The sequence below is a fragment of the Lampris incognitus genome, chromosome 2 (assembly GCF_029633865.1).
Source record: "Lampris incognitus isolate fLamInc1 chromosome 2, fLamInc1.hap2, whole genome shotgun sequence".
Classification (NCBI taxonomy): Eukaryota; Metazoa; Chordata; class Actinopteri; order Lampriformes; family Lampridae; genus Lampris; species Lampris incognitus.
Window position 1 is genome coordinate 126910565 of NC_079212.1, and position 25987 is coordinate 126936551.

The 25987-nt window shown below is 43.3% G+C and overlaps 1 protein-coding gene and 1 pseudogene across 7 annotated transcripts in view; one reads left to right on the forward strand and one right to left on the reverse strand.

The window, feature by feature from the left end:
- ncoa3 (nuclear receptor coactivator 3) overlaps positions 1-25987 on the reverse strand; it is a 43173-nt gene that overhangs the window by 14220 nt on the left and 2966 nt on the right. The window contains exons 2-13 of one of the 7 annotated variants that reach the window (XM_056273356.1): positions 14901-15005; positions 11122-11189; positions 9787-9836; positions 7246-7350; positions 6767-6927; positions 3253-3353; positions 2853-3027; positions 2458-2649; positions 2060-2146; positions 1387-1530; positions 1101-1248; positions 352-962 (exon numbers count right to left, since the gene is read on the reverse strand). In XM_056273356.1, the coding sequence (XP_056129331.1) occupies positions 352-962; positions 1101-1248; positions 1387-1530; positions 2060-2146; positions 2458-2649; positions 2853-3027; positions 3253-3353; positions 6767-6927; positions 7246-7331 (1705 nt within the window). In that variant the 5' untranslated portion in view covers positions 7332-7350; positions 9787-9836; positions 11122-11189; positions 14901-15005. Of the gene's footprint in view, positions 1-351; positions 963-1100; positions 1249-1386; positions 1531-2059; positions 2147-2457; positions 2650-2852; positions 3028-3252; positions 3354-6766; positions 6928-7245; positions 7351-9786; positions 9837-11121; positions 11190-11340; positions 11424-14900; positions 15006-24506; positions 24701-25987 lie in introns of those variants that run through there. The other 6 variants (XM_056273358.1, XM_056273352.1, XM_056273354.1 and 3 more) reach the window with 6 other exon arrangements.
- Positions 19524-25987, forward strand: part of LOC130131945 (guanine nucleotide-binding protein-like 3-like protein) — a 32157-nt pseudogene continuing 25693 nt past the window's right edge.

Sequence of the window (25987 nt, forward strand, 5' to 3'; positions counted from 1 at the left end):
CAAATTGAAATACTTTTGTTTTAACAGGGAGTTGGAGAAAACAACGTTGAGTCAGGCATGGACATGATAAAACTTTTTTTTTTCGGTGCAGTAAGCTGGCATGTAAATTTTTTGATAAAGACTATTATTCATAGTTTATGCTTACACGACAGCAAACAAACTTCATCTTTCTAGAGAAAAAATATGAGGAAATGTAGATATTATATTTCCTGATTGTTTTCTTTAAACAATTTCAAGTTCTGATTTTGTAATTATCTTGTTTTTTTTTCCATGGAAAAAGGGTGACTAATGAACAATCTTTACGGTATTTTTGGTTGACTAAATTAACACTGCTCATGTAGCTTGGTATACCTCCAGGTGAGAAAGGGCTGGCTGCCATCTTGGGGCTTCCTCTGACTCTGGGAGAGCCCATGACATTGTGAGTGGGTCCGTTAATCCCAGGACTGGCCTGAGGAGGGCTGGTCATTCCCAGCCCATAACCACCTCCTCCTCCATGAAACTGACCGAGCTGCTGATGTTGGTGCTGCTGATGCATGCCATGGTGACCCATCTGATTCATCTGGTTCATTTGATTCATGGGCCCCATTTGGTTGCCCAGGCTCATGGGTGAATTCATTGGATGCATTGTATTCATTTGATTAATCTGACTCATTTGACCCATGTTATTCATCTGGTGCATGGAGTTCACCTGATTCATCTGGTGCATGGAGTTCAACTGATTCATTTGCTGCATAGTATTCATGGGATTAATTTGGTTCACAGAATTCATGCGGTTGCCCCCAGCGTATGGGGGTGCCCCTCTTTGTGGCATGCCACCCTGGTCAGCAATGGCATAACCCCTGTTCACAGCCATGCCCATGGGCCCTCCTGGACCCATGTTCATCTGTGGGTTGGGGTGATTCACCCCCATGCCTTGAGGTCTCACGCCTCCACCTTGGTTATTACGGAAACCATTCTGTTCTCTAAAAGACAAAGGGAAACATTAAATATGAAATACAGTTTCCTAAATAAATGTCTTTCGAGGAAAATCACATTCTGGCCAATCTTAGAACTGATTTTAGTGATTGGAATGCAAATTTCAACGCTGAAAGCGCTCGCACCTCTGTAGCAGGTGAGTGGAAAGAAAGGTGGGTGGCTCATTGGAGTTGGGGTTCCGGCAGAGGTCGCTCCTGGTCTGCGCCGTGACTGGGGTGCCATCAGAGAGAGAGAAGCGGTAGAGTGGCGTCTCTGCATGACCATGAAGGAAAGCTAGGGCAATGAACGAGAGAACAACAGCCACATGAAAATGAGCTCACTCAAGACAAAGGAAGCACAGTTGGAACACTGAAAAGATGGGGCACATAGGAGGTGATCAAAGATGACAGGCACTATGTAGTAATAATGTACCATCATGATAGTGGCGTTTGTAGGACCAAGGCTGTCCCTCACTGCGATGCAGGAACATCTGCATGCATCGTCTCACCAAGTCCTCCCACCCTGGACGCATTTTGGTGTGCAGTGTGCTCTGTTGTTCAATCTCAATAAGCTTGCCTGAACATAGGATACATATTATTGGGGTTATGCAATGAAACGTACAAAAGCCACTGGCTATCCTTTTAGTCAACAGATGAACAAAATAGGCCTCAAATAAAATACAAACAAAGATCAAAATGTGCGTGTCAGTGTGTGAGAGTAAGTATAACCATATGATGGTTTATAGTTACCAAGGGAATTTGCATATTCATTAAGCCTGAGAGTGTAGTTATTTAGGGTATATAAAATGTCAAAGGAGACAATTGTTTTGAATCCAATATTTTTTGTGTGTATGCAAGATTTCCGCTGACGAGCAAAATTTGCAAATTAATGCTGTCAGGTCAATAAACTGGAATTCTCCACGTGAGATTTTTTCTCATTAGAATTCAAGTCAGGCCCCAGCAAAGCTCCTACCCTAAACTACCTCTATCCCCCTTAAATTTTACAATGATTAGCTATCTCAGGAAGTCAAGTCCTTTCATTTCACTATTTTGCTCTATGAATGGATGAATTTGAGGAAAGCAGATCCGGTGAAGTGGAAACTTACCAGACAGCTCATGGCGTGTACTGAACCTCTCTGTTCTCTCCACTGCGGTGATGCGCCGTGCCACACAGATCATACATGACTGCAAATCTGAACGAACACAGGGACACAAACATCAGTACAATGTACAATCCACATTTAATGAGTACTGACGTCTTAAGGCCTACCATATTTTTTTTTTAGTAAATATAGTTAACAGTAGGTGCTAGACTGTCAACAGTGCCTAGCATAAAATTGGCCTTCTTTATGCTTGCAAGTCAGAAGAAATTATCCTCCTACAGCACTTATCAGTTTTCACACATTTGGGAATAACTTCTGATTTCATGTCTGGCTTTCACTCAGGCGCCATGTCAAGAAATGTTGTACTGCATGCAAAAAAAAAAGAAGGTCATCCCTCCTACCTTCTCCCTCCTCCATCATGGCTCGAGGTTGAGTGAGAGCGAAACACTGCATTGTCTCGTAGCGTTGGCCCCCAGGCCGTTCCTCTGACGGTCCATGATTCAGGCCATGGGCAAACTTTACCAGTATACGACAGTTGAAAGTGTGGCTCTTCTGCCGGGGCGCCTCTCCTCCCCAGGATGCACCATTAGAGGCTGAGTAAAAGTCAAACACTAGTTCAATGATCAGGGGGCACAGGGAACTGAATGATTTTAATTCAAAGGTAAGAGTAGCTGATATGTTGACACACAGCAGTGTTTCATATTTATGTAATTTCATGACAGGTGTGCGGGCTCATGTTTGAGAGCATGCATTTATGTGTGAACACTCAAATAAATGTGCCGAGCCCATGTCTCACCATTTGACTTGGTTAGGTTCTTGTGGAACTCTTCCCGGTCCTCCTCATGGAGGATGTTGTACACACTGGTGTTGATTAGTTCCTCCTGTTTATACTGCAGGTATTGGGTCACATTGTCTGACACAAAAACAATGCTGCCTTCACGGTTCACCACAAACAAAAAGCCATCCAGGGCCTAGCAACAACCAAGGAATCACAATGGAGAGTCAGATAGAGAAGGATTATTGATGTAGTTAAACTGATTATATACACCCTACTACAGTCACAACATGCCCCTTGAAAAATTCATCTGAGACTTCTTTTATAGGTAGATGTGAGACATGTGAGCAAAGCACTGATTCAGTTTATGGAAGTACAGCTTATTTATGTTGGGCCCCCAGTGAGGGTCTCGAAAGCTGACCTGTAGGAGTAACGGCCCCAGATGGTCCTTGTCAATGACCCCTTGACCAGTTGAGGACACATCCGCCTTCTGGACATCATCATCGCTACACGAGCTCTTTCCTGAGGACAAACAAGAACATGCAGCTACATCATAACAGTGATAATGAGAGTATTTTATAATGTGAGCGTTTGTGCACTGATGAGCCAAAATATTATGACCACTCACAGGTTAACCAAATAGCGTTAATCATCTCCCAACAAGGGCACATGTCAAGGTCTGGGTAGATTAGATGGTAAACGAACAATCAGTTCTCGTAGTCACCATGTTGGATGCAGGAGAAATGGGCAGGAATAAAGAGCTGAGGGATTTTGATAAGGGCAAATTGTTATGGCCAGATGACTGGGTCTGGGCATCTCTGAAATGGCAAGGCTTGTGGGGTGCTCCTGGTCAGCAGTGGTGAATACCTACCAACAGTGGTCCAAGGAGGGACAAACCACAAACTGGCGACAGGGCGTTGGGCATCCAAGGCTCATCAATGCGCGAGAGCAACGAAGGCTATCCTGTCTGACCCGAACCGTCAGAAGGTCTACTGTGGCACAAGTCACAGAAGATTTTAATGATGGCTACGGGAGGAATGTGTCACAACACACAGTGCATCCTTGGAACAGCGGAAGAAGGTTGCCTGGTCCGATGAGTCCCATGTTCTTTTAGATCACACAAATGGCTGTGTATGTGTGCACTGTTTAACTGGGTAAGTGATGGTACCAGGATGCACTGTGGGAAGACAAGCCAGTGGAAGGAGTATGACGCTGAGTAATGTTCTGCTGGGAAACACTAGGTCCGGCCATTCATGTGGACGTCAATTTGATATGTGCCACCTGCCTTAAACATCGCTGCAGACCAGGTACACCCCTTCATGGCAACGGTATTCCCTGAGGGCAGTGGCCTCTTTCAGCAGGATAATGCGCCCTGCCACACTGCACACATTGTTCGGGAATGATTTGAGGAACATGATGAAGTATTCAGGGTGTTGCCCTGACCTCCAAATTCTCCTGAGCATCTGTAAGATGCGCTGGACTGACAAGTCCGATCCATGGCGGCTCAACCTCGCAACTTACAGGACTTGAAGGATCTGCTGCTAATGCTTTGGTGCCAGATACTTTCAGGGGTATTGAAGAGTCCATGCCTCGGTGGGTCGGCACTGTTTTGGTGGCACATGGAAGCCCAAGAGCAGATAAGGCAGGTGGTCATAACATTTTGGCTCATCGGTGTATATTACGGTTTTGACACTTAACTGAAGCCATTTCCATTGTATAACCTAATAATAATAATAAAGATACAAAGGAGCTAGGTTATTAAGGGCCTCAAAGGTGAGGAACAGGATCTTGAAGTCAATATGGTATTTAACAGGGAACCAATGGAGCTGCTGAAGAACAGGAGTGATATGATCTATGGAAGAGTTCTGGTAATGATACAGACAGCTGAATTCTGGTCCAACTGAAGTTTATGAAGACACTTGAGGGGAAGACCAAAGAAGATAGAATTGCAGTAGTCAATACGGGATGTAACCAGGGTGTGAATGAGTTTTCTTAAGAATGTAAAAGATACTTTCTGCAATGAAAGAAGGAAGGTGCTCTTAAATTTGAGAAGAGAAGAGCTGAGGTCATGAGAGAAAAGGGGTTAGAAGAGCGTTGATGTAGAAGAAAGTCTAGAGCCTTCTCTACACTGATCTGTGAGAACCAACCACTTCTTTGCAAGTGCCTAAGATTGTAAAACCTATGCCGTTTCAGTCATCTTTGCAAGGAGCTTGTTTCCTTTGTCTGCCAATGGGCTCCTTCACAATTTTCAATAGGTTTTTGCTCATCAGCACGTTGTCAGTCAGTGCCTGTTGTGTCCTTATTGGTCTGGTAGTGGAATCACACTTGATTTGCAACAACAGCCACACAGGATGAATATGCTCTAAAATTTTGACCTCCCCAGCAATTTTAAATGGAAGAGCTGGATTCATTTAGAAGTAGATCCCATCCCCATCACAATGGACAACCCACAACAAATTATATTAAAAAAAAAAATCCCCACAATGCAAAAACTTGTGTCTGTAACACGAAAATCACAGCCAGAAGTAGTCAAAATTATTCCATCTTCCAGCTGTTAAAGGGAGGACACAGGAGTTTGCATGTGGTTCACTAGACTACCTATATTCATTAGAAAGCTATATATTCTTCTCAACATTTCTGACACTGGTTAAGAATAACTGAATGACTACCTTGACAGATTATCCACCAAGTGAAGTTTAAAAATCCTGATAAATTTAGTTGGTCTATTGATAGTAAACGATGGTGCCTTTGAACATCACCACGTTTGTTGTTTCTGGTTATGAGAGCCGTCATCGCTGCAGATTAAAATGAATAACTACTGTTGGCCAACAGGTGGCAGCACATGCTTAAGTGCATGGTTAACATGCCTTTCTATTTAAACAAAAAAAAAAAAATCACCATGTGTCTGAGGCTTTGTCGGATACCGCTCCATATAACAGAAGATGGGAATTCTGAGTGACCTGGTAAGCAGATACATCAAATGTGTTTTCATTTGTTGTCATTTCAAAAGCTCACTAGCTTAGCTTTTGAAAAAAGTGATAAGTTGGGAGGAGGATGGCCTGGCGGCCTGTCCAGGGTGTCTCCCTGCATGCCGCCCGATGACTGCTGGGATAGGCTCTAGCATCCCCGTGACCCTGAGAGCAGGATAAGCGGTTCGGATAATGGATGGATGGATGGATGGATGAATGGGGGAAAAAAGCTAATAACAAGATAGGAAAGAAGTGTAATGGGAGTGTGTGTGTGTGTGTGTGTGTGTGTGTGTGTGTGTGTGTGTGTGTGTGTGTGTGTGTGTGTATGAAATGGACCACAGAGAAGAAAAAAGAAGAGAAAGAAAGAGGCCCTCCATCATTCCCATCCCGTAACTATGGCAACCTGGCCACACAACGCTGGGAGCAGCAATAGCCAGCTGTGACCCTCTGGGTAGATTCCAATATGATGGTGCTCACTCTCTTCCCTCCCCACTTAACCTCACAAATATCATCTGGGTAGAGTTAAAATAGGCAGAAGCTCATAGCCCCTTTACCTACGCAGTCATTTTAAATCTGCAAAAAGAAAAAGGCCGGGGGACGGGAGCAATTTTGTACAAGGTCTACAATGGATTCGGAGTCCCTGGTATCATTAGTCTCTCACAAGGCAGGGCTTCAAACCATCACTGCCATGGATAGGGATTACTGGTATTCATTTACCCCCAGCTTTACAACCATATGAAGTGGGTGTCAGTCTGGGGAAGCCTGGCCATGAAATGATCACACCATTACTTGTGTTTATCTCTCCTACTGGAGGGGTGGTTTAACAAAGTTTAATAGTATCCATGTCTCTTTATGCAACTGTGAAGAGAATGATACCCACTCCATTCATTTACAGCACATAAGCCTGTTGATACATACTTGATAACAAACGGAAATACACCGATATGATTTTGTTTCCAGTTGTACCTTGCTCTTTGATTTGTCTGATCTGCCGCACAGTCTCCTTGAGGATGGCACACTTATCAGGTTTGACATTGAAGCTGTCGATGTTCGAGAGGTTGGCAGAGATGAGCTCGGCCAGCTCCTCAATGTACTTGCTTTCCTGCTCCCTCCGACGCTTGTCACACCTGCCAAGGCAACAGGAGAGTTAGATGTGTTTCCATGACAACATCACCCTACTACATCCATTATGGTCTGCGCATGCCCAGGACTCAGCTGTTTCAAATGGTTGTTAGCATATGTTCCGACGACATATGATTGAAGATAAGATGAAATGAGATACTTCAAAAAACTAATGTCAGGAAGGCACGAACTGAGGAAGCCTCTTGGATGAGAGGCGAAATGTTTTCACGGATATATACCAAGTCCAGTTGCACTTGATTTAATTCCTTTGGATAATGTCCAGGTTTTTAAAAATCAGAATACACACAGGATCCATCACTCACCCTAGGCCCGGTGTGTCACAGGTGGACAATTTGCGCTTTCGGTCAGAGCACAGCGGCTCCAGCAAGTTCTCTCCTACCCCGCTCATCCTCAGCACATATCAGCACCTGGAGGCACACACAAACGTAATATAACCGGAGGTGTTGATTCTGGGGTTAAAGCCAACACAGATTGTTAGAAGCTGAAAGCTTCAAAAGCTTAACTGAAAATATCCAACAAGTTTAGTGATGTTCTGAGAAACTGTCACTGATTTATGACCAAATCTTCACCAGGCCCATGCACGTTGTTTGGAACTGGTGGCGCCCCCTATCGAAGGATTTCAAAATAGTTTTACACACACGGTTCAATATTGTAATGAAACATACCCTGTGAGTTTTGTAATGATTGGACAAACAATTTCTGATTTACAATCTGATTTGTGTTATGCAATGCCCATTTTTGGCATTTGTAGCACACCCTAGTGGTTTATTTGAATTAAACTTCCAGGGTATGTTTCAGAAACTTATGTGGACATATCCTACAAGTTTTGTGATGATTGGTCCAACGGTTGTTGACTTTGGTATATTTATGTGCTGAGCCACGCCCTTTTGATGTTCATTGGTCATTATTTTAAAAACTAAAGATACCAACAAAATGTATGCGACTTTGGCTAATCTTGGTTCAATAATGAGCCACAGAACATTTGGCAGCAATCAGACATACAGTTTATGAGAAGATGTCAAAAATGTGTTTTTCAAAAAATTCAAAATGGTGGAAAATCTAGCCAGGCGGACTTTAGTCATTCTATATCCAAGTGTTTAGAGCTAGGATAGATGGATTTCTCTACCAAGTTTGGTATAAATCGGACTTATGGCGTAGCAGTTACGACTTTGCAAAGTTGAGCTTAAAATTTAGAGCCCCCATCAGGCCAAATGGGATCATATTTTTTGGGCAGCACTTGCACACAACTTCCAATCAATGTGAAAAATCTCCTGTCTCTACCATTTACCATCTCATAGGAATTTGCGCAAACATTTTTGATGAAAAATAATAAACCCTCACAAAAACAATAGGGTTTAAGTCCTTCGGGCTTGAGCCCTAATTGCACACATACAAGGAACTGCAGCATGCGTCATTGGAATTGACTGAGATTGAGCATGATTTCAACTGAAAGGAAACGTGTGTATGACAGAGTGTGCTGAACTGTCTATGACTGCCATGTCCAATCAAAATTCATGCCAAATTGAGGTTGACCTTGCAAGCTCGGTGCCAGTGGCTGCAAGTTGCGCAAAATCTCAAAGTTATTGAGGCAATAATGTGAGAGATTTCCTGAGATCGAGCAGAATGTGGATTACTACTGATTTATGGGGGTAGATTATCCAGTTAGCAGAGCAGTTTTGGTTCCTGCCTTGTACTTGATGGGAATGAAATCTCATCTGTTCCACTGTGAGGAGCAACTGATGATGATGAAGTGATTTGGAGCCTCAGGGGAGACGGGTCATCCTGCGTTCAGCCAGCCTGCTAGAGCTGCTACTGCTTGCCCAATGATACCACTTCAGCAGCAGAAGCACACACACATACATAGCGTAAACACACAGGACACACACAATGCAACACCCAGAACACTCACATGCTCGGGCATGTAGCAACACAGCCTGAGTCTATGAGAAAGAGGAGTAGTAGCTACGCTTCCTGAAAGGTGATTTTCACCAGCCTGACTCTTTGTCTGGCTCTCTGGCCTGTAACCACTGCTGGTGCTTTAGGAACTGAGAGACAATATGGGCAAGACTAGACTGTGTGCTCTGAGGACTGGCTGGAATTCTCCCTCTTCTGCATTCTCTTTACTGTTTTTCATAGTAGGCTATATCCGTTCTCTCAATCAATAAGTTCTGACTTTTGTTCTCTCATACGATCTTCCAACTCTCTCTCGCTCGCTCTCTCTCGCTGTCTGTCTCTCCATGTGACAGTGCTCGGCTGGGAACCCTGCTTTTGTTTTGTTGCACTGGCCTTGCCCTGTGACCGACCTCCTCACAGTCCATGTAAGAGGAAACCTCTTTAGCCGCCTTCTAAGGTCACTACTCTTTCCCATTCCCACCCAAAACACACACCCTCCCTTGCATAGTATGAAATGACCATAGGCATGTGCAATGTGCATGTACAACTGGCTTGATTTAATACCAGCCTATCCATGTATTCGTGCATGCATGCACCAAGTTTTAGTATGTGCAAATAGATCTCTCCTAGGAAACCCTATAGACATATCACACACACTTCTGATCTTTCTGAAACAATCATGTGAGAGCTCATTCCACAGTGGAAAAGTGCAAAACGTATGGGGAAATGTTATGCAACTTCAGCTCCACAACTGCAGGCCAGGACGTGCAGCCCGGTCATCCTCTACTACTACTGCTGCTATAGCACCGAGTCTCAGACACACTCCTACCATAAATCTGCAATGCATGCTCCCCGTCTATCTACCTTTCAGCACCACCCTCTAAATCTGGCTCGCTCGCTCGCTCGCTCTCCTTCCTTCCTTCTTTCCTGGTTTCTGTCCTAAAGCTCACCTCTGCAGCAGTGGAGAGGGATGACATCAGCTCTCAGTCAGCCTTACATCCTGGAACAGACAAACAGCAGAGCTAAAGGCTACTTGGAGTAGGGAAACATAGCAGGATGGTGTAGTTCCAATGCTCTGGCTATGTGGAAGGAATGGGGAAGACCTGACACTCACTGTAAATAGGTTTCAACACACAAATGATATTTTCTTGAACGAAAGCTCAGTCACGCATGAAGCATCCAGATTACTGCTGAAAACAACCGAGGCAGAGCAATGACATTCTCCTGGGATTTTGACAATCGTAAAGTGCAACTGGGTTAAACTACATGTTTATATGAAAGAGTGTGTTTCACTTGTTCATTCCTGTTGAGCTTCAAAGGCAACGTTGAAGCCCTTCAAAAAGACAACCCAACTAGACAAAAAAAAAAGTAGAGTAAAAAAAACCCCTGAACATCAACCCACATCACAGCCCACCACACCATGGATGAGTCACAACAGGCCTGATATCATGCAAACGGTCCTGAATCACCCACTTCTAACAGTGTGGAACTTGCCCAGTTATGTGTTGACCAGGTACACACAGCATCTGTGAACCTGTTAGCTAGTAGAAAATGAAATTATTTGAACCATTTAAAGAGTAACATAATAAAATGATTTTAACTTGTCTCCATCAAATAGACATTTTTGAAAAGAGCCACTATGCGGGGTTGAGAACACGATCGGGTGGGCGTGTATAAAATATGGAGAGGCACCTCTGCCTCTGACAGTTGAATCGTTTTAGTTTCTTCCACTGACATCAGACTATCTTGATGTCTTCGGTACTACAACACCAATCGAGGTGGGGCCAACAGTGCTTCAGGGGTGACATTTTCAACTGAATGACAGCTACAAAACATAAGCGTTTTTTTCTCTTTTTCATTGAAAGTGGTTTGGTCAAGCTGGCGTATGCTGAAATTATGTCTAGTACTTAAGTCTCATTAGACAGGAGACATGTAGTCATGTCTACAGCTCAAATTCTTTTTAATTTAGACTTTAATTACACTTTAAAGGTCACATGAAATGGCATTTAAAGCACCGTGAACAGCGTGACATATCTGTCATACACTCGGACATATACATCCGCAAACGTAGGGTGATGTAACTAAACAATCCTTGTATTTATCAGGAAGGGAAAATATTGTTCTCAAAAATGCAAAAGTATTTTTTTCATTTGACTTTCTAGAACATAGCTGTAAATTAAGTAGAGATAAAAGAGACAACAAGAATGAAAACATTTTTCATTTTATGAGACATCTAAGGGATGTCTACTTGGGCTGTGTGTTCAATCCAATAAAAAGGTGCTTACCTTTGCTAGTCCAGGACCCAATCAAACTCCATCCGGGGTCTAGTGCGGCCTCAATGTCTTAACATATCCTTAAAGCATAGAAAAAGCACAAGGTCACAAACTATTCTGCCCCCTTTAAAAACAAGCAGCTGTTCAGAGCCCTACCAGCAGCCATTTATACATTTTCCAAAGTTGTGATGCTAACTTGACTCAACTTTCATCTGTAACTGGGCTATTCACCATTGCTTTAGGCTGTAAACAAGTCACATGTCATCCAACAAGATTCCACATTTGGTCTGCTTTTGACTGTGGCTGAAAACAACATTTTGAAAGTGAGAAAGAAAAGACCAGTGAGGAGCCCTTTCATTTTCCCAATTCCTGTGAAAATGCATGTTTGGTTGTTGTCTCCTAAATTCATGGGAAAAACTGATTTCTAAAATTGCACAGGAAGCCACAGCAGATAGCATCCTGTTTGCGTTCTCCCTCAGCCTGTCCCACTGCGTCATCACTTCCCCTTCCTGGAAATGTGGCCACCCGTCCAGTACATTTGCATATTCTGCTTATCTGGCCTGTTCCCTCTCCTTCTGGTTCCTGCGCTCATGTTCTATAGCCACTGTTGGTAATCACAGGGTTCCCAAATACTTAGGGGACTGACTCGGCTTGAAAAAGTACAAGCTTGTGTCTACCTTCATAGCAGGTGACTCATATTGGCATGAGATAATCAAATGGGAGCTGATCAACTAAAATTCACGAGAAGTACTTTTCCCCTCCTACGATATAAATACAACTTTGGATGACGTGCATGACTAAGATTACAGTTTCCTTCATTCAGTTTGTTTACTCTTAATACTGGTCTTAAGACCTTATTATACTACTTTAATATTCAACATTTAGATATTGGGAAAAAAAGCAGACTGCATAGACTACATAGCTTTTAACCTGCAATTTAACTTTAAGATATGTTTTATTGAACATGCAGTATTAGTATATCACAATGTAAGACGATACATAGAAATTTATCTTTTTAATCTGTCTGATAGTGGTATATGTTAAATTACACAGCCCTACCCAAGAAATATAATTGTCCCACAGAACGTGTTACCTTTCTCTTTAAAAATCTTCACTGAAAAATTTTACTCATGAAGGTGAAAGAACGAGTAGAACATTGGGTGCATAGTTAAATACCTGGAAATCCCATCATCATGCCTCTTCTAGTTATTCATTTCATTATTCATGAGGTGAACTTTTGGCCCTACAAAGTCTCACGTACACCTGCACACACACGAAAAACCTAAACAGAGGGCGTCCGGGTAACGTAACGTCTATTCCGTTGCCTACCAACATGGGGATCGCTGGTTCTAATCTGTGTTATCTCCGGATTGGTCGGGCATCCCTACAGACACAATTGGCCGTGTCTGCGGTTGGGAAGCTGGATATGAGTGCGTGTCCTGGTTGCTGCACTAGTGACTCCTCTGGTCGGTCGGGGCGCCTGTTCGGGGGGGAGGGGGAACTGGGGGGGGGGAATAGCGTGATCCTCCCATGTGCTAAGTCCCCCTGGTGAAACTCGTCACTGTCAGATGAAAAGTGGCTGGCGATTCCACATGTATTGGAGGAGACGTGGTAGTCTGCAGCCCTCCCTGGATTGGCAGAGGGGGTGGCGCAGCAACCGGGAAAGCTCGGAAGAGTAGGGTGATTGGCCGGATACAATTGGGGGGAGAAAAGGGGGGGGTATCCAAACACAGTAAAGACTAGCTCCATCCAACAGCTACTAAATGTTCAAAAGCACAATATAAATAGTCCCCGGATTACGAACGCCCGACTGATGAACGCCCGTACTTACAAACCAACCTCCATAAAGCCTATTATTTAAAAAAAAATATCGAGTTATATACAATAGTTCGTACTAACGAACAGATGGACTACTTTGCAAGACGCTCAAAACACTGTGCATTTTAGGCGGTTTGTTGGCCCAAGGGAGAACAACGCCACACTGGTGTCACCATTTTAAGTCAGCTTGCATAAAAATTGTTGTGTGCATTGTGTTTTGACTTTAATTTTTTGTGTTTACCCTCGTAATCATAGTTTCAAAGCGTAAATCTGATGCAAGTGATGGTGATGCATCGAACAAAAGGAAAATGATCACGATGGAAACAAAAGTGGAAATAATAAAGCGTTCAGAGAGCGGCGAAATGCTCTTATAATTTTTTCACCTACCCAGTGAGGCGAGCCCTAAGCAGGCTCTCGTTTCTGTTGTCAAACGGCCGGCCTCCGCCGGTCACGACCCACTCCAGGGACAGTAGCAAGTGTATAGTTTGAAATGTAAGAAATGTTTCTTTAATGGTTTCCCCCCCCCCCCCAAAAAACGGCCAATTGTCATTAGAGATGCCCAACGAAGCCGGTAGTAACACAGGGATTCAAACCACCGATCCCCCTCTTTAATGTTTTTCTATACCTATACACACATTTTCTCTCTCAATTATAAATATTGTACTGTAGTGACATTTTAGGTAAAATATATACTATATACGAAGACAAACATTTGACTAATTGACACTAGATGTGAACTGTACGTAACTGTTCCGATTTACATACAAATTCAATGTACGAACAGACGCAGAGAAGGAATATGAGGGCATCCAGGTAGCATAGTGGTCTATTCTGTTGCCTACCAACACCGGGATCGCCGGTTTGAATCCCCATGTTACGTGTCCCTACAGACACAATTGGCCGTGTCTGCGGGTGGGAAGCCGGAGGTGGGAATGTGTCCTGGTTGCTGCATTAGTGCCTCCCCTGGTCAGTCGGGGTGCCTGTTTAGGGGGGAGGGGGAACTGGGGGGTATAGCGTGATCCTCCGATGCATTACGTCCCCCTGGTAAAACTCCTCACTGTCAGGTCAAAAGAAGCGGCTGGAGACTCCACATGTATCAGAAGAGGCATGTGGTAGTCTGCAGCCTCCCCTGATTGGCAGAGGAGGTGGAGCAGTGACCAGGGATGGCTTGGAGGAGTGGGGTATTTGGCCAAATTCAACTGGGGAGAAAGGGGGGGGGGGCAGAACTCGTTCGCAATCCTGGGACTGCCTGTACCTGTGTGTGTACGCATGCGCATGTACTTCTATCTCTGGGAGGACCAATTTGAGTTTTTAACCTACAGAGTGTGGACACTAGCTAGTCCTTATTTCTTTGAAGTCCCCATTGAATCAAAATTATATATATTTTTTAATCACATATGTCTTGCACTGGTCGTCACCGATACGCCAGTATCTGGCCCATCATCTTTTGGGCTACGAAGTTTTGGTAGTAATCAACAGCGAAAACTTGGTGCTCCAGCGGGGTGGGGGGTGGGAGGCATAACTCGGGAAGGAGTCAGCCAGACATTTCTCCATTGTTGGCTAAGATGGACAGCATAGCGGTGCAACACGTGTCTTTCGGTTTAATTAAAGATTAATTGTTAAGGAGTCTGTTATTATACAGTATTGTTGTTTGAATTGTTATTTGTTAATAAAAACCATTTTCCAAATGGTTTGGTCCTTTTTATGCATGTTCGTAATCCCGAGGGATTTGGTTGAACAAGGTCCTATATATGCACTTTTTGTGATACAACAGCTTGTGACAATTTTTTCGTACCATGGATAAATTATAGATCTACATAAAGGCTCGTTATATTAGGCTCCGAATCCAAAACAATGCCCGAGAAACCACTGTGAAACAGAAGCGCAGAAAACAGCATACTAGTGCCGACAAATTCAGGATTTGAGATTTATATTTATTTATAATTTCTTTATTGTCATTTCTCAGTACTCACATATGTTGAAATGAAATTTGTCCTCCACGTTTACACTAGGAGCAGTGGGCGGGGCCACCTCCAGTTCCACATTCCACCAGCTATCAGTCTTTAACGTTTTACAACCTGAACCCAACAAGAGTCAAACAGAGATAGAAAACACGCTTATTTCAGTTATAACAACAATAGTTTTAATGAGATAGTCATAATAAAATATTAGTAGGCTTTTTTTATTTTCCAACCGAAGTGCGTGCACATTTTTATCATGTGTAACTTTACTGTTTAAATGGCGAATAAAAGCAGCTCGATAATGGCAACTGGAAAACAGACATGAGCTAAGCTAAGTTTGCTAGCTAGTATAGTCTCAGTTTTTTACACAGTATAAGAATAGCCTACTACTTACAGCATTCAGGCAATTTATCATGCTTGTTGTGCCACCGTGGTAGGCCAGTTTAAAATTGTATATTTGGGACACTCCCTTGTTATCGCTCAATTTAGAGAGTTGCCACACAGCTGAGGTCTTCGGCATTTTGTTTTACGTTTAATGACCAAGGTATAGTGAGAGGGATGTGAGGCACCACAGCTGAGACAGTATATATTTCCACAATTTAACAATGCAATTAAAAAGTATAATAGTACAAGAATGGGCTGACAAATGTTATTTTGCGGTTCGCCTTTTTGATAGCCTACATTAAGGAAAAAAAAGAATATCTGAATCCCAAAATTGAAACCAAATACCTACCCAACGAACAAATATCGAAATACTCGGGTATTCAGGTGCGGCCTTGGTATTTTAGAGTTTGGCATTCCCTAGAAAACCATAATAAAACATTGATGGCTCATCCTGCACTCAGGGGCATATACTAATTTTGTGTCCAATGAAACAGTTTCTTGAATTTTCATGTCCCTCCCCCATGACAATAAATTATGCCAGTTACCGACTGGCGCACAGGACCCTCCGAGCTAGCTAGCAGTTTTGGGTCGTTGCTGTGTTTTGGGTTGTGCCAACTCCCGCAAACCCCCGGTGGGTTGCCTCGGCTGGGGAGGTCCGCGAGAAGGGCCCGGTACGTGTCTAGAGTTGCACCGCACATTGCCGTACCCAGTCCCCTTCGCCAGCCCACCTTCCGGCAAAGGTGTCGGCGCATTCAGCATCATTGCTACGGTAAACACCAATACAGTATATCCACGACAAGTCCCTCCCTGGCCTCTTAAATATGCAGAATCCAATAGCACTCTGCTAGTGTTTCATGGGGTCTTTAAGGGTCTATTTTAGGGTTAGGATTTGGGGTTGGGGTTAGAATTAGGATTAGGTTAAACATGTAGTTTTGATGGTTAAGATTAAGGGCTAGAGAATGAATTTAGTCTATGGGGGGGTCCTCACAAAGATAGAAGTACAAGAAAATGTGTGTGTGTGTGTGTGTGTGTGTGTGTGCGCGCACACGTGCATAGGATCAACCTCCATACAGCCATACAGATCACTGTTCAGTTCAGAGGCCTCACACACGGCCCTGCTACTGAGCTGGAGCTGTAGTTAAATGATTAAAACAGAGATGAGGCGAGTTAAGCGAGTCTTTGGCAGTCAAGTCCAGACAAAGTTTTTTAAAATTCAGCTTTTACACAAAAAGAGGTCAAATTTGGTGACCGCTGTCTAATCTCAGGTATGTTCTGCTCAAAAGACATGAATTTTTAGATTTCATAAAAATTTTCAAAGACTCTACTCCCATTTACTTCCAAAGAAAGTTTAAGAATACCCTGCTTTTAATATACGTAATTATATTGCGCTCTCTCTGACACACACACACACACACACACACACACACACACACACACACACACACACACACACACACACACACACACACTTCTATGCTCCATTACATATTGTAAGGAGGTGGGATGCACCGCAGATGGAGAAAGGTACAGAGAAGAGGATATATTAAAACCGGGGGAGGTGAGAAGACTCAAGGCAGATCGGATATAATAGAAAGAGGAGGAGGAGGAGAACAGAGGAGGAGGACGAGGATGGAGGGGTAAGAGGAGGAATGGGGGAGGGGGGGTATGCTGGGCTGAGTCCCCAGAGCTGCAGCAGTGTCCCTCAGTCAGTCAGGACCAGAATAGTGAGAGGGGACATTCCAGCCAAGCCTGAAATAAAGCCTGCAATCTGAGCTCCCTGAGACAACAACCGGCAGGCCAAACAACAAACACCGGTCCACCCCGAAAGATCACTACTCGGGTGTACACACACACACACCCCCACACAAACATATATACAGCCACCCTCTTAAAAGAAACAAAAATGCACTCATCCACAACACCGTCTTCAATATGGAGGGTAAAGAGATGGATTAGACACGGTGATTGGATGGTGGGAGATCGATTAGAAATGCTCAAATATCCACAATGGTCTTTAGTATCGTGGTTGATTTTGGCTACTTAAGGGATTTGGGCTCAATACCTCACCCTTAAGCCACCTCTTAATCCACACACATGCATACACGCGCGCGCGCGCACACACACACACACACACACACACACACACACACACACACACACACACACACACACACACACACACACACACACACACACACACACTCAGTAATAAAGCAACTAAAGTGTCTACTGGAGTTTGAGGCATCCAGTACAAAAAAGGAAACAAAAAGACAAAATGACTTCCTGTTTTTCGATGAAGAGCTGCCCCGCCTCCGAGACCCGAGCATACTTGAAGCTATGCACCCAACTCGGTACAAAAAGCAGCCCGTGCCAACCAAATCTCAACATTGTTTTCATCTGAAGAACTATCACATCCTGTAGCACATTACAGCCAAGTTTGAGGGGACAGCCATTGTCGGCCGTCACAGGCTCCCCGCTCATTTTATTCCCCAAGGAAACACTGCACACAAAGACGGTTAGGACCATGGTGAAAAATGTTCAAGCAACAGTTTACCAGCAATTGATTACGTACCAATTTTTACGGGGTGTGTGTGTGTGTGTGTACGCTCCTTCTCCTTGTGTGCAATTACAATGTGAAAACCATTGGAGAACTATGAAAGTGGAAGACCCTAGTATCCAGACACTAGGTGTGGACCTTCAAATATTGAAAACACTGACATAGTTTTTAAAACCCTAAAATGTTGAAACACAGCTTCTTAAATAAAATATTGCAAGACCTTTTTTAAAACAGTTTTAAGTTGGAGTTTTTTTTTTAACACAAGCACTGAAACAGTCTCTTGAAACAGCAAAACCGTTTTTAAAATATTGACACTGCATTTTAACAGACATATTGGTTTGTCTCATTTTCACTCAAAATATAAGTGAATGGGCTTGATTTTCAGCCGTGTCTTTGCAATACTTTTTAAATGCCTCCCTCCCTGACTGACTGAGTGATGAAGTTACACCATTGGTCAGCCTTGTGTGGCCATTTCCTGTACCCATCGTTTCAAATCAAAAGCCCTCAAGCGTTTCATGCACAGTACTGCCATATTTCTAGTCTTGTTTTCCGTGTTGTTCAGCCTTCTTTAACTTGACACCGGCTGTGTCGTCACAGAAAACTACTGCGATTGGCACAATGCTGCTTGTGGAATGTGGGACTTGTAGTTTTTGAACGATTAGCAGCGGGTGAGGGGGGGAAGATTATGGTAGGATGTAATCTTTACTCGCGCACTGTGTTCGCAAATCATTTTTCCGGTTCACGCATATTTTTAGGGGCAAATGCGAGTGAAATACTCGCACTGTGGAGCCCTGAGTCACCGTGCCTAATGACAATTTCTCCCTTTCAACGTCACACATGATCCAAATGGAACGTGGGCAAGTTGCACAGGAGTGGGACTGGGAGGAATAATGGCGAGACAGAGAATGCTGATGCAAAATGGGACTCTGAGGGAGATAGGAGGACATATGCTAAGCATGTGTGTATATGTGAGACCTTCAAGAAAAAGTGAAGCTGTAAAATGTCTAAGAAAGCCTTCATTATCTGAGCGAAGGTGCATTGGCAGCTCTGCAAGTCCAGCCCAGCCCAAACACAAGCATGCAAAAACAGAAAACACACACACACACACACACACACACACACACACACACACACGCACAATAGGCCGTAGGCCTCTGCTTTTCAGCCATCTATTTAACTGAGGTATTATGATGGAAAACGATGTACCTTTGTCAACAGTCTGCATCCCACTGGGGGTCCATCAATACCACCTGGCCCTGGTCTGACAGTATCTAAATTAAACTGGGATGAAGTGATCTGCAGTGGTTTTTACTGTGTCCAAACCATATCAGTCACTAATCTCTACGGAGGATGGGCAATGCAAGGTAACGATTATTAGGCAATGATTATTAAAAAAAAACACACACACACAAAGGAACTTGTTTTATCTCCAATTTCCTCAATTATCTTGCTTCTTTTTTTCTTTTTTTTCTCCCTTAAACCTGACAGACCCCTTCCTAGTGAAATGCCCGAGCCTCTGCGAATAAGAACAAAAGTTTACAGTCGCAGTTGAAATCCCGCAGGGAAAAGGCTCATGTTGAAATAAAGCACACCTTTCAAAACCATGATGGTGACGCAGAGCATGAGAGAACAGCACAGGGAGGAGGACTAGGAGACCAGACAGGGACTTGATTGTGTTAGTTAAGCACTGCAGAATGGCATCCGAGAAACTGAAGGCTGGCTCTTCAAGGAACATAAGGTGAGGGTTCAGTGTGTGCCTAAAGATGATTGCGTGGCACGGTTCCCCGGGTACAATACCATTCCACAGTGCCAACAAATGCCGTTCTCACTGTGAAAATTAAAACAGGCATTTCAACAACAGCAAAGGTATGATGTTTTAACGAGGGTACGTCGATGACGCTGTAATCAGCCGTATACAAATGACACAAATAAAAAATTTTTTAAGCAGGATCTAAAGATGAAAAGTATTTTAACAAGGCCACTACAGGTGAACACGCAATAAAATATCCAAACCACTGTTAAAACACCAACTATTTTTGTTGTAATAGATTACCAAGGGGGAAAAAACTACACCCACTGTGAAGACACCATAATATTTGAGTGAGTTACTGTGAAATGTGCCTTTTGAATCTCACCAGGGTTCCCTGAGAACACTGGACATACACAACACAAAACAGCTTTTTGTTCTGATAGCGCTCTCCTCACATGCGTAGACCACAAACGGTGGTTATGGAGAGAAGGCGGTTCAAAGGAGAGGAAAACTGCTTTCACAGTACTGCGTTTTCCCTCGGAAAAACATCCCCCACCATTGTGCAATCCATACAAGACACACACACACGAATCTCCCCTTTTTTCTACACTCTGCACTTTATGTAAGAAAAACAGGCAAAATAAATGAAGGTGGAGACAAAGAGATGACAGCTTCCACTCTCCCTGTGTGTGTATGTATGTGTGTGTCCCGCATGTATCGCCCAACACCGTTCATCATTAATAAAGACAAATCACGAAGGATAACAGCACAGGACAAACACTTTCTCCAACCTGCAACAACCGCAACACCAAGGTCCACTCGGCTAACAGTTTTTCCCTGCACTAAAAGCTGAATTTGTTGGTTTATGTAAAGGGTGAGTAAGAGTAAACAAACAGCATTGTCCATGGGAGACCAAAGCAGTAACCAAATAAATGGGGGAGGCAGTGATCACACCAAGCTAATATTATGGAAATTAGTTCATTAATCAATGGCTAGGAAAGCCTTTTATCTGGAATGCCAGAGCCAGGCCTGATTGTCCTCCATGTTGTCCAGTCAGATAACACACACACACACACACACACACACACACACACACACATCTTTATTTATAGCACAAATCTTCAATCGCTGTTGATAGAAATGTTACAGGGGGGGGTCTCTTAAAGCCTCTGATAATTTGGCGTGAAGGGATGTCAACCATTTTAATTACTTTAAGATGTGCTGAAAACAACCTCATCTCACAGCAAAAATTGCTCGGCTTCAAATCGGCTGTCCAGATGCGGTGTGTATTTCTACGTGGATGCCTTCCCTGTGCCACCCTGTTAAAAAGCCAACATTCATTTTGAAACCACAGCGCAGCTCTGACGATTTTCTTGCCCCCCCTCCCCCCGAATCTCTCTCTCTCGCTCTCTGCCCCCCTCTCTCTCTCTGCACTCCAAGCTCCCTCCTCCTCCTCTCCCTAAACCCTGTTGGATTGGTGGGGTAAACACAGGAAGAGAGCGGGCTCTGTTCCACCACGCCAGAGCTGGGCGTTCCTGCACAGCTCCTGCGCCGGGGTCAAAAGTTTAGCGTGGTTTTCATTTCACCTTTCCTCAGCCAATCGCTGCGCCACACTGCAGCGCCTGAACTCTGACCCCTGCAAAGAATTCCAATCAAAAGAGGCTCTGACACTAGTTTCACAAGTACAACCCCCCCACCACCACCCGCCTTCCCATCTTTCCCCCTGCTTCTCTTTTTCCTTTCTTTCAACTGGATGGCTCCAATTGTTGTCAAAACCTAGGTGAAAAAGATTTCAGAGGTGAAGTTTGGGGAGTAATTTTAGCACACAACAGTGTGCTGGAAAGCATCAAAAACCTCTGCACCATTTGAAATCCTTTATGGATGACAGTATAACTGCACCAGTAGCCGTGGAAGAGCAAAAAAACAACAAAATAAATAAAGGGTTTGCTAAATTTTAGAAACAGCTAAGAATTAGACAGAACTTTTTTCCTTTTTCTACTCTAAGGGCAAGAAAAGAACAAGACCTACAACAACAACCACAACGGCTATATGTCAGTTGTAATCCTTATCGCTTGGATAACATCTGTTACTTTTCTCTTTTTTATTCTGTTCTCTATTGATTCTTTTCTGTCTGTTGCTCTCATTCTTGGCCACTTACTCGACTGCTTTGCAAGGCCAGCTGTGTACCCTTCCCTCTACATGCTGCCCAGATCCAGGTTAACACTATTAAAAGTGTGTTTAAATGACTTATGAGGACAGGCTGGCAGCAGGGGTCACAAGGACCAAGTGTTGAAAGAGAGAGACAGAAAAGTGAATGTGGGCGGAGGGGAGGGAGGTGCTCCACTGGGCAGGCAGCAGAACACAGAGGAATCACCTCGAAATCAGATCAGAGTCGCTTGCACCGATTGGACACATGCTAACACCCCCCCACCCCCCACCCCAGCCTTAATCCAAGTGTGGGTTGCGTTTTTGTCTCAGTGGCGCTGTACTGTGCACCGCAGGCTGAGCGATTAAGCCTGCAGAGCTAATCAAGGTCCTCACGCAGTAAAGCACCAGTTAACAGACAGCAGACGCTGGTCTAGGGCACTTTAAGTCACCTTCATATTGTTCAAATAAGTAAAAAATTAAAAATTAAAAAAAAAACTGCCAGCTTTCAGAGCCAGAACTGCCACTCTGCATTTCAACAGACTATAGATTTCTACTGCATCGATGTGACTCAAATGCACACCAAAGGCTTAAAGAAGAGTTTCCTAAAATGCTCTGCCTCACTGAAATCCCCAAGTCAGCATATTTTGCATGCTGAATAAAACAAGTCACTGTTTCACAAAAGACCACCGAGGGCCATCTATCCTCAAAGCACACTACTGGATGACATTAATGATAATGGCCATCTGCTTTAATGAATGCTTCTAAAAACAAGTAGCCTCACGTATTGTCACCATTCATTAAGAAAGCTGATAGAAATCTTTTTTTTATAACCCAATTTAATGCAGGCAGATAATTGGGTTATAGTACATCCTGTTGTACCAAGTATTGTCACAAAACCCCCGGCAGACAGGATTAGTGTGAATGATACGACATCATAAAATTAGTCACCAACAGCCAAGGAGGAGTTTTTCTCCACATACCAGTTGACAACTCAATATTTATGTTAAGACTGCATGGACTTGACTTACTTTGGGAAGTTTTGATAAACAGGAGGGCGCCTGTCAGGAAGCTCATATGCAGAGCTGGCAAAAGCCAGTCCCTATCTCATGACATTTATCACCTCACAAACTAAATCCAAGTTTACAAATTAGACAACGATAATGATATGCAAAAAATATGTTTTATGCGTGCATGGATACTCAATTTGATTGTCGGCTACCATTTGTGTGGCCCACTGGCCTTAGAATGAACTTCGCCTGAGCTTCCCTGTGTCTCCCCTGTGCCGTCACCCTCTTAACTTTCCCACCGTCTGATTTCAAAAAATAATTAAAATACAAAAAAGCACTAGTAGAAAATCGCCTTTTCTAAACCATTTACACTGAGCTGCATAAAGTAATAAGCAGATGAGCGGTAAATCCGACCGATTTTGGGATTCCTAACTAATGCTAGTGACCGTTTCAACAGCTCTCATGACGCTAACATGTAACAGAAGGTTGCTGTTTGTTGTTGTGTTCACAACTAACAGTCTTAATATACATTTGTCATACTTGCTCTGGCTACATATACACATAAAGACCGTGGAAAACTGCATCAAATTTCCTTTTTTTCCCAGCCAACAACGAAAACTGATCATAAATTGGAGTAATCCCATTGATGATATCAAGAATTAAAACATGACTATATGGCAGGTTTGGTTGCCTCCGTGACATCCACCTTCATTATGTCTATTTCACAAACATTCCTTCACTTCTCTCACCCAGTCTGAAGGCGGGGATGAGCATATGATTAGGGTTGATTGGCTGATTCAACACAGTAGGCCCAATTTCCATGCATTAGCTGGAAAAAAAATGTGTAAATATTTGCATTATTGTGGAGTGGGAATGATTGTACACTTTAAATCACTGTAGTCATTCCCACCCAATTCTACAGCCCCCAAAAGAGGGACAAATTTGCCACCCTTCTATTATATATGTGGTATTTTTCTTGTCAGAGGTAGTTTACAATAGGCTTAGTATGCAACATATGAGCCGACTTCATGAGTTGTCCCAAACATCGAAAGATCCTCTCCCTACCTTTAAACCAAATTCTTAAAAAGCACTCAGCAATGTAGCTTTCTTTTAATCATATTAACTAGTACAGGGAAAGGGTGCGAGGCGGACTTTTATGGAATTGCTCATTGAACAGAGGCAATCCAGCCTTACCTCTCCCATGTGACTTAGCCTACAGTCACACAGAATAATTTGTTCCAGTGTGACCATCACAAGGGAAAACTATATGACCATGACTTGGCAACAGTAGCAACACTCGTCCTGAGACATTTCATACTGTTCTGGTGGTCACTGCATATACAATATGTGGTAAGCGCTGTTTGGTATTTCGACTCACTTTACCCACTAAGTTAGGAAAGGGACTGCAACAGCCAAAGTGTAAGCGATTTTTACAGGGGGCAGACAATTCTACAGGGTAGAAACCTTTTGGTTGGAATGTTGTTTTAACGACAAGCTCCATAAACAGAACTGATGTCACTCTTCACAATGCAGAGCAGCAGTGACAGAGGGAACATTTTCCACTTATGCGAAAGGGAGAAGAAAAAAGGAAAATCGACCCAATTATGAAATAGAAATATTTTTGAGGTAGACGGCGTTTCAATAAGCCGAAGCGCTTCTTGCCAGTGTTGACATGCGGTAGTAAATCCGGGGTTTGCTTGTTGGTTGACCTAGACTTGCAAGGGGCCTCTCAATTGGGAGTGGAATTCTGTGTCATTCAAGACTTGACTTACCTCCAAGTTGAGGGGGCGGAGGCAGGACCAGCGTTGGGAAGGAAAAGGGTGGGCAAAAGGGTAGTAAGAAGGGAAAAGCAGAATGAAAGCAAGGTGTACATGCAGCAGTTGAGAAGTTCATCCAGAGAGGACATGCTCCTTCTCCCTTTACCAGCTTTTCTCTCTCTCTCGCTCTCTCTCTCTCTCTCTCAGGCCTGTCCAACAGACAGAGAACGCATCTGGTAACATTTATCTCACAAACCAATTTCTTTTCACCCTCATTCTGTCTCCCCAAAAAACCCAAGAAAGTGGGGGCCCTGCACAAAACACAAACAAGATCTAACTAACATTTTACAATGGCAAAACAAAAAAATCCACAAGGACAAGCAACTACACTCCCTTCAGCTTGTTCAGGTGAACCCATTTTACGAGCATTCTTCAGCTAAGGGAGCGAAAGTTAAAGGGGGAGTTGAAGTTAAAGAGGAAGGGCAGGGAAGGGAGGAGGACAAAGCTCTTGGCACCCCCTTGCCTAATAAACTCTTGCCTTCGTCCAATCAAGAGTGACTACAGAAAGCGAACTGTTCCAAAGCCTTGCTGGCTATAAACTGGAATTGGGTGCAATGATTGTTTCAGGCTGCCCGTTTGGCTTTTAGAAGTGTGCATGGCTCACATATGGCTCAACTAGCCTAGCATTTGGATATTACCTCAGAGCTGCAGAATAGGAGACAGAGAGGGAATGAACTAGATGTGACTTCAACTAAAGCCAGACTGCATACTGCACTAGCTGATTTGGACCCAGTAAGGTGGCTTGGCTGGCTTCCTCAATACGGGGCCCAGCAATCTGGTTTCTCAGCTCTCCTCTCTCTTCTCATACTCTTCTCACTTATTTGCTTGGGGTATGTAACTGTAAATATTTCAACAGGGTTAATACAACTGTCTTGTCAAGAAGAGCTTCTATAATTAGATTTTCAGTGTTAGGCAAAAAAATAAATAAACCTAACTGATGACGCTGTGGCATAGAAAACATGCATTGTGAAAAGCACAGATTACATTTAGGCCTACTTGCTGTGCATGAATGATCTTGAAATTTGGGGGTTGTCACAGTAAGTTTTTTTTACACAGCTTGAAATGGCCATATGAAACATCCATTTTTAAACCTTGCATATAAAAAGGAAAAAAAGAGGCCAACAAAATATACAGAGAAAGGGAGTTAGGGGGCCTTTAAATTCCCAGTATCCAAAAACACTATCAAATAGTTCATCTTGTTTTGGACATAGGCCTTGGCATGTAAAAAAAACAAAAACAACAACAAACAGGAATGAACACTGGTATCTATCTATCAATTTAAGTTTGGCAAAATAGATAGCATCCACAAAGTCAGTTAAGACTAGTCAAATTTCTAACACCAACACCCAAGATATTTGCAATTTTGAAACTTTAAAAATTTAACATCTGAACATCAGTCCTTTCTCAACTATGATCGGATATCTCTTAACTCAATT